We start from the raw sequence: 9561 nt of genomic DNA on the forward strand, positions 1-9561 counted from the left end.
GCATGAACACACGGACACACACACACACAGACACACACACACACACACTCCAGGTCCCATCCCTACCCAGGGCATGAACACACAGACACACACACATGGACACACACACACACACAGACAGACAGACAGACAGACAGACACACACACACACACACACACAGGTCCCATCCCTACCCAGGGCATGAACACCAGGGTCAGGGCTGTGCTGGCCCCGCTGTGATGGGGAGGATGCAGCTGGGACGTGTCAGCAGCATGTGTGCAGACAGACAAGCCCTTGAGAAGTGGGGGTTGAGAAGCTTGTGGGGTTGGAAGTACATGACATGGTCTCATGGAGGAAGGGAGGGGGCTCGGGGCGGGTCTGGGTTTGGCAGGACAGGTCCTGAGCCATCTCCTGCTGGCTTCCAGTGTACCAGCAGCCCCAGCAGCAGCCGGCAGCCCAGTCCTACGGTGGCTACAAGGAGCCTGCAGCCCCGGTGTCCATACAGCGCAGCGCCCCAGGCGGGGGCGGGGTGAGTGGCCCTGGCGGAGGGAGGTGTGGGAGGTGGGGTGAGCCTAGGGAAGGCTTCCTGGACTTGCCTTTAGAAAAGACCCTTCTTGGACACCCTTTTTTTGTTTTGTTGTGTTGTGTTGGACAGCCTTTAGAAAAGAAAACTCAGGCGGGGCAATTCTCAGAGAAATAAAGTAGCCTGAGATAAGAGACCTGCTGGGGCCTCAGGCTCCAGATGCACAAGTGAGGGAAGGAACTGTCAGTGCTGTCTGGAGTGTCTGGGTGTCAGTGCTGGGTGGGTCTGAGAGGTCATCTGGAGGCTAAGGTTCCAGATAGACCAGCCAGTGCTTCAAATACTTACTGAGCATGTTCTGGACAGAAGGGATTTGTTCTGAGTAAAAGTTCACCTTCCTGCCCTCTCGGGAACTTACATTCCAGTCAGGGAGACAAACATGAATAGATAAGTAGGTATGTGGCAAAAGGTCATAGATAAGCCTTGAAGAAAAAGGCAGCAGGGTGAGAAGGGGAGGGGGCAGCAAAGGGCTCAGTAAAGGAATGAGTGGTGAACAGCAAGTGCCAAGGCCCTGAGGCAGGAGAGTTCAGAGATCTGCAGGAATGCCAAGGTGACTGGAGAGGGACAGGTCTGATCACACAAGGACTTGTAGGCTTCCAGCTTCCTTGGTGGCTCAGACGGTAAAGAATCTGCCCGCGATGCAGAAGACCCAGGTTCAATCCCTGGGTTGGAAAGATCCCCTGGAAGGGAATGGCTGGCTACCCATTCCAGTATTTTTGCCTGGAGAATTCCATGAACAGAGGAGCCTGGCATGCTATAGTCCATGAGGTCGCAAAGAGTCGGACATGACTGAGTGACTAACACTTTGCCTTTCAGGCTGCTGGGAGGCCATCATGACTGGCAAGCTGTGCAGAGTAAGGGCTTTGACTTGAGTTTTAAAAGCTGGCTTCAGCAACTGTGTTGAGAAGCAGCAATAAAAAGTTGAGGGTGGAAGCAGGGAGATGAGTTGGGTGGCTGTTACAGGATGCAGGCGTAGATGGTGGTGACTTGGCCCAAGAGATTAAAGGCACAGTTGGTGATAAGGACTGAGGTCACTTCAGTCATTCTATCAGGGTTGTGACCTTTTTTTTTTTTTTTTTTTTGGTGGTTTCTAATATTTATTTTTCTGGTTATAAAAGTAGTGCATGAAGAGCACTGGATTGGGAGAGGTTATGAATCAATCCTGCAGGAATTAGATAGGTTACTTTCTCAGAACCTGTGTTTCCTCATCTGGAAAGCAGGATAAGAAGCCTGGAGGGTTGTGATCTCTTTTCCATAGTCTTTAGGGCTGATGAAGCTGGTTTCTGCTGCACGGTGGGGGGTGGGGGGAATTTGAAGTTTTGTGCTAAAAAGGATAGGGGGCCTCTGAAGGGTTTAAAGCCAGGAAGTAACTTCATCAGGTTTGCATTTTGGAAAGTTCCTCCTGAGATCACAATAGATGAACAGTGGGAGGAGGCAGACCAGGGGAATGGAAACAGAATGTCTGAACAGGGTCTTGGAGGTGGGGTGGGGTGGTGGAGCAGATTCTGATTTCTGATGGATTCATCCAGCCTTGGACCCAAATGGATCCCAGAACCTGGCCTGGGGGACCCTAAAGGCTAAGCTGACTCCCAGAGACAAGTCAGTGTCAAGGGCAGTGATGGTCAGAGGACGTTAGAATCTTGCCTGCTTCCAAGATCACAGTTGGATTTCATGTGTTTTTACTGGACTTTTCCTAGAGCTGGGGTTTAAACACGAGACTTTGGCTGAAGTTGGAAGGTGGGACCTGACAGGTACTTCTTGTATCACCTGGAGTTTTTTCTCCCAGGAGTTGGTCTTTATCCTGAACTTAAGAACCAGATTCATCAACAGCTTCAAAAAAAAAACAAGGAAGACTGGTGTTTATAATAATACAGATAATAGCACGCAGGGCAAGTCATAATTTTAAGCTCAACCCAGCATGGTGTCCACTGGACAGTACTGTATTCCTGTTCCGAGAGACGGGGTGGAGGTATTGTAACCGCCGTCCCTGTTTGTGTCTGGCCCTTAGGAGGTGCCAGATACAGTGTTAATAAGGTGATCGCTCTCAGAAAGTGTGACACAGAGGTGAGAAAACTTGAGGCAGAGCCTAGCCCGTCTTTGTCTCCCAGCTCCTGGTGCCCTCTGCTCTGGGGTCCCAGAGAGGTAGGCACCCTGACTGACCGCACCCCCACCCCTGCAGAAGCGGTACCGTGCTGTGTACGACTACAGTGCTGCCGATGAGGACGAAGTCTCCTTCCAAGATGGGGACACCATCGTCAATGTGCAGCAGATCGACGACGGCTGGATGTACGGGACCGTGGAGCGCACCGGTGACACGGGGATGCTGCCAGCCAACTACGTGGAGGCCATCTGAGCCCACCGGGCACCGCCCGCCCCATCCGTCTTCAGTGCATTCCACAGCATCGCGTCTGTCCTGGGCGTGACCTGTCCACCCTTCAGTGTCTCTGTTTTTTAAATTCTGCAACGGCTTGTTTATCCTCCCCCTCTTCCAGCTTCTTTTGCCAACCGAAGCCTTGTTCTGCCACTTTCGCGGCTCCCCTTCTGGCAGGTTTTTCCCTTGACCAACTTCTTGGTTTTCTCTCTGGATGGAACACGTGTGAACCGCTCTGTGGGAGGCCAAGGCCTGTGGGGATGGTCTGGGTGGGTGACCCGTTGGCTCCCAGGCCTCTGCCTTCTCTCTTTTCTGCCCCCTCAGCCCCTCCTACCCACCTCCTCATACATCCAAACATTCCAGGACTGGGGTGAGCCCCAGATCCCCAGGACTCCCAGAGGAGGGGCTCCACACATTCCCAGGAGTGGGACCCTGCTGCCCGTGCCCTGGGATGGGGGTGGGGGTGGGGAGGGTGCTGCTGTTGTGCCAGTGAGATGGGCTCTGCCTCTGTGTCTCAGAGATGGGGCTGCCGGCCCTCCAAGAGGTCCCCTCACCACCCTCTTCCTGCTCAAGGTTGACAGAGGCGGGTAAAGTTCCTGCTTTGGTATTCATTCATCCTTCCCCACATGGTTCCTTTTCACACTGTGATTTCGCTCTCCTGCTCACCCGGGCCTGGTGTGGGCGAGGCTGGAAGCTCGGCTTGGGTCTGCGTCTCACCTTTCTGCTTTAGGGACAGCTGCAGGAAAGAGGGGAATGGGGTGTTCTCTTCACAGCCCTTTTCTCTCCTTCCCACTGAGTCTCCAGGGTCCCTCGCTTGCCTCCTCCTGAAAGATGGGGCAAGGAAGCTTCAGGCCTCTCAGCCGTGCAACCCAGCCCCTGAGACCTGGTTAGACGGGCCGCTCCTCCTGGGAACGCAGCTTGGGGCCTTCCATGGCCTCCCCCCATCCCACACCACCTGATCTGACCCCACAGGGACTGGACCATGCAAAGCCACAGCCCGCTCTGTATCTCCACGACTTCCTGGAAGGGGAAGGAGTGGGTATCTGCAGGTGTCTGTGACAGGCGAGTGTGCGTGTGAGCGTGAGAGAAGCAGGCAGGGTGCAGGCTTTCAGGAGGGTGCACAGAGGGAGGTCCTTGAGGGAGAGAAGTTCCTTGTGTTTTCTTTGGAATGAGAATCCCTCCTTTCCTTCTATCCCTGGATGGAGGAAGCCCACCACCCCCCTTTCCAAAGTGCAGAAGTGAGGAGGGGGTGTGTACCTGACGGAGGCGGATGTTGGGGCCTGTAGCGTGCTGGAGGAGTGGGGAGAGGAAAGACTTCATGACTCCAAGCAGATACTTTCCCCCCATCTCTGTGTCCTGGGCTGTAGATAGGGAGCCAGGGGACCCTGTGTCACCTACACTGAGTTCTCCCCTCTTGCTGCCCACCCCCTTCCACCCTGCCCTGCCCCCAGCTGGCCCATTTACCTAAAGTCTCCTTGAAATAAAGGGAGAGAGGGTCCCAGGGCTACAAAACTGGAAGCGCAGACCCGAGTCAAGGAAGGGAAAGATGGTGCTATCTCCAAGTCCCTTCTCTCACTCGTGGGTGGCTGTAACCACCCTTGCCTGATTTTATTCATCTCTGGGCTTTCCTGCCACCCTTCTGGGTCTCCCCTTCCCATCTTTACCCCAAGGCCACTGACTCAGGCCCTGTGGTTGCCATCTTTGCATCCTTGTGCCCTGCAGGAGATGGAGGGGCCTGCAGGCGTGTTTAACATCTAGTCCTCACTGCTTGTGAGCTGGCTTGGGAATATTTACCCCCCCGATCAGAGGTTTGAGCCCCTGCCTGACTGACCAATCTCTTTCCCTCCTTGGCCACAGCCACCGTGAGGGTGGGTGGAGAGTCTCATACTGGGCAGTGTGGGGGATGAGGGAGGCAGAGAAGGAACGATTTTGGGAGCCGTGGGCAGACGCTAGTCCATTCTGTTTCCTCTTAATCTCAAAGCACAATGCGGATTCTGGGACCAAAGGTCAGAGAGATATCCTGTTGGAGAACCTGTGGTTGGCAGGGAAGTGAGAGGCTGGGAAGGGGGGCTGGAGAGTAAGAAGTAGCCTGTTTTCGCTCAGCTTAATTTTTCTTCCAAAACAAGGCAAGCCAGCCACTGGAATCTTGCTGCCAGCCCTTGGTTCCTCCCATCCTAAAAATAGGGGACCTTTTCTTACACAGCCCCAGAGAGAGGAGGAACTATCACACTGGTGCTGAGGGACCTAGGGGCTGCTGAGAGTACTTATTCCTTTCCAGAATCATCCATCCCTAGCAGAGCACAGAACCTGAGGGCTGGACCGAGTCCCTGGTCTTTTCTTACAGTTCACAGAGGGGTTTTTTTTTTTTTAGCCAATCTAATCCCAGGAAAGAAGATGCAACAAAGCTAGAATGTGAATATAACTTTTGTGGACCAATAATAAAATGCAAGAAGCCCAATAGTGAGAAAAGTGAATTCTCTCAATATTGCTTCCTGTTTTCTTCCTCATGTCCCTCCAGGGAAAACTACTTTATTGCTTAATTTCTGCCTTTTCCCCCTCACATATGCACTTTTGGGCCTTTTTTTTTTTTTTTAAACAGCTGGAAAAAAAAAATACCACCCCACAAACCTGTATTTAAAAAGAAATAGAAATGATCACGTGGAATTTGCTTCTGTCCAAACATTTCATCTGTGTGTGTGTGCGTGCGTGTGTGTGTGTGTGAAGCCGTCCATCCATCTTTTTATATGGGGTGGTTGTCTTTTCTTGGTCTGTTTTGGTCCCCTCCCTCGTGGGCTTGTGCTTGGGATCAAATCTTTCTGGCCTGTTATGATTCTGAACATTTGACTTGGACCACAAGTGAATCTTTCTCCTGGTGACTCAAATAAAAGTATAATTTTTACCTGCGGACTTGGCTTGCTCTCTCTGGTCTTGAGGTGGTGTGTGTGTGTGTCCTGTCTCCTTGGGGGCATTTTAGACACTTTTTTTCCCCTTTGACTTTATGAACAGCCCTATGAAAGAAGTAACTGCTTGATATCCATCTTACAGATGGGGTTCCCTGAAGCCCAGGAAGGCAGTGGTTTGGTGGGAGTCACACCAGCTAGTGGCAGGGCTGGAGGTCTCAGGACCCCATTGTGATGCTCCTGGCCTCCCGCCGTGACCTTGACAGGAACCCTGCATCCACACGCTTTGCCCTCACCTCACAGTATTTCCCAGGCTCAGTTCTTTGCTCCAGGTGCGTTGGGTCTGAACTTTGACCAGGTCAGGCAGCCTGCCTCCCCTCTTCTGCCGGGTTGGGAAAAGGAGGTGGCAGAGAAGGAATCCAGATCCTTTGTCCGCAGCTCGGGGGCCACCAGTCAGCCTTGTGCTGCGGCCTTGTGGAGAGTGGTGTTCTTCACTCCGGGCACAGAATTCAGGCTTCCCCTGGCTTCAGGATAGCAGCAGGGTGGAGAGGAAAAGGGCTTTCCCCAAAGTGAGAGCCTTTGTGATCAGGAGATGACACGGCTGCTCCGAGCAGCTGAGGCAGCGCTGGGTGGGATAATTACAGATGGTACTGACACCACGGGCGGCCTAATGTGTCCCCAGTAGCAGGCAATGAGTTGGCAAATCTTGCCTCCATTGGCCTGCCCCTGTTTGCTCCAGAGCTGTAGCCCCCTCTCCCCAGGAGGCTTCATTCATTCCCCTTTTCGGGACAGTCTGCTTGGGAGGGAACCAGTGCCAAGTCTCCACTCCCAACTCACAGGAAGCTCCTACCCTGCCTCCCTGTGCGAACCCACGCAAGCAGCTTCTAGACTCCCTTCTAAAGCAGCCTAAGTTCCTGAGGCTTAGCATGACGAAGGGGCTGCTGTTGCCCCTATCCTGTGCGCCTCAAAGGAGCTAGTTAGGGTGGAGCCAAGGACGCTAGGCCTCAGAGGTGTCACAGGGAATTTGCTTTTTTTTTTGCTTTTGTTTTTTAATTTAATAGGAAATAAGGCAAAAGGCATAATAAAAACAACAAGGCATAGCTACCCACCACCCAGCTTAAACTATGAAACATCAATTCTTTCCCCTCAGAAAAAGCCACTTGAAAAATGTGAAAAAGATATATATGTACAACTGAATCACTTTGCTGTACAGCAGAAATTAATACAAAATTGTGAATCAACTCTACTTCTATTAAAAAAAAAAGTCACCTGAGTTGCATTTCTAAACACTTAACTGCACAGGGATGGGCCTGACCGAGAGTTCTTTAGTGCCCTCTCTGGGTATAACACTGCAATGAGCTCTGAAGAGGATATAAGAGAAGATAAATGTGGGAAATGACCACAAAGAGATAAGGAATGGTTGGAGGAGAGGCCTCTGATGCTCACACTGTCATAGGAAGGATCTGTGCAAAATGCAAGTTGAGAAGCGCAGGTGGACCTGAGAGGGTATTTCAGATTAACAGGGTGGGCCGGTCTGGGGCGACAGAAGAATGTAGATTCCGGAGTGGACCAGCCTAGTTTTGAATTGGTCTCTGGCCTTTCCAGTGAAACAGGCAGATCATCTCTGAGCCTCATCTATAAAAGACTTGCAGGGAGGTTGAAATTACACCACGAGTGCAATAGCTGACACAATATAGGAATCCCGTTAAGTCTCAGCTCCATCCCCTTGAGATGCCATCTGAAACACACGTGAGACCTTTGTCCTTGTCCCTCCATAACCTGACTCTACAACGTGCCAATGGCCCACCCAGCCCCCAACCATCATTTTGAGTTCCTTTGCCAAGGATTCATGAGAGGAAAAAGAGAAGAAAAGCACTCAGGAGGTATCCTTCTTTGGGCACCTGGATACAGGTCAGATCTCTTCCTTATTTCCATAATATACAGACTCTATTTAGATACAAAGGGTAGGATTGGTTTCCTAGGGAGAAATTGAGCCTCTTCATTTCTGCCTGGTCTAAATCGAGCAATTCCTTGGTTACCCGCTCCCGAGCTTTCTGATTGGTTGGCGAAGGAGGGGAGCGCGGGGGCGGGTAGTAAGCTGCCGCTGGAGCCGCAGTATCCCTTAGTCTCAGGCACTGGAGGGGGGAGGGGGAAAGGAGGGCTAAGCTGTAGAGGGGAAGGGGAGCCATTTCTCTCCACTGGCTGCAGTCTCCGTGCTCATATTTCCTCGGAATCCAGAGGCGTCCTCGGCCAAGGACTCCACAATGCTGGATATTTTCATCCTGATGTTCTTTGCCATCATAGGCCTGGTCATTCTGTCCTACATTATCTATCTGCTTTAGGGACACGAAGCGGCGGCGTGGAGCCCACAGCTCAGAGTGGAAGGATGAAGCTGACTGGCGGAGCATCCTGCTTGCTGACGCACCGGTAGATTTTTGCTTCTGGTCATTATTCCGGGTATTGATTCAAAAACAAAATTACAAGGGATCTTGTTTTCCATTTTTTTTCCTCAGATGCACTGATGTTGCATTTCCCAGACCACTCTGAAAAGAATAAGAAATGCCAACTTCTTTCTTTGAGACCTAATTTAAAATAATGATTTTTAAAATGAAAATAAAGCCCACAATCAAAGGATTTTTAGGTAGAATGGGTTGGGAGTGGTGTGCATGGTGGGAGGGACTATTATTTCCTAGTTTTTTCTTCAAGTTAGGTGCTCAAACTCCACTTTGTCCATTTTCTCCTGGTAATTAAAGGTTAAAAACATCTTTATGTCAGTAGAGTGGCTTACAATTATGCTTGCATAATTGCATTAATTAATTAACTAGTAACTCATTCTAACTTGAGGATGAGATAGCAAATGAAATTTACTTGGGAGTGGGATTTGGGGAAGATGTCAATTCTTCCCCGACTGTGGGGTTTGGCGGAGAGAGAAACTCCCAATGTAGGGAGCTGATACCTTTGTATTCCCATCTGAGCCTTGCTTTTTCTGGGTTTCCCACAGCTCCTGGATTCCAGTCCAACAAGAGGCCTCTTATCAACAGAAATCCTGCTGCCCAGCAGACCTCTTCTAAAGCTCTCCAGATATGGTTAACCCCTGTCCAACAAGGGGATTGTTAGAGTTCAGAGGCAGAAGCACTCGGCTGGGACATCAGGAATTCATGGGCATGGCTGGCAACTGCTGCGTGCATTTAAGCTGTAGATGGAGGATGTTGAGAAAGAGCTAAAATGTAGACTCATTAAAGTTACCATGGAGAACTGCTCAAAAATTCATCTGATAGCCTTCCCTTAGGTCTTAATTGCAACTTCATATTAAGCTAAATTATGTTCTTTTCTTGCTCACATGAAGGGTGTTCCCTTGTAAGTCCAAGAGCATGTTGTCTATCTTCATCTATGAAGTAGTCGCTTTATCACTCACTGACTTTAAAGATTGCACAATCTGGGTTTGTGTGGTTTCCGTGTCTCACTCTGTATAAAGAACTTGTCATTTGAGTTTTTAAGATTTATCTTCCCCACTCCATGCCCCTTGGGCTCCAGCTTCTCATTTAACGAGAGCAACAGTCCTCATTCTTTCTGCATACCTGAATTATAAATTATTGAAATAAAATGGCTACACTTGTTATTTGGGAAAAACTTCTCTCTTACCCTCAAATAAGTGTGTTTTTTGTTTGTTTGTTTCTTTTTTTTTTCTATTGCCAAATGTTCTCTTTCTAAAAAAACAAAAGCAAAAAAC

General features: G+C 50.3%; 1 protein-coding gene across 2 annotated transcripts in view; it reads left to right on the top strand.

Annotated features, from left to right (window-relative positions):
- Positions 1 to 5830, top strand: part of LASP1 (LIM and SH3 protein 1) — a 40641-nt gene extending 34811 nt beyond the window's left edge. For both annotated transcript variants that reach the window (XM_061143882.1, XM_061143883.1), the window contains 2 exons: positions 406 to 509; positions 2740 to 5830. In XM_061143882.1, coding sequence (XP_060999865.1) covers positions 406 to 509; positions 2740 to 2913 — 278 coding nt within the window. In that variant the 3' untranslated portion in view covers positions 2914 to 5830. The remainder of the gene's footprint in view (positions 1 to 405; positions 510 to 2739) is intronic.
- Positions 5831 to 9561: the final 3731 nt, after the last annotated feature.

Source organism: Dama dama, chromosome 5, assembly GCF_033118175.1.
Source record: "Dama dama isolate Ldn47 chromosome 5, ASM3311817v1, whole genome shotgun sequence".
Lineage (NCBI taxonomy): Eukaryota > Metazoa > Chordata > Mammalia > Artiodactyla > Cervidae > Dama > Dama dama.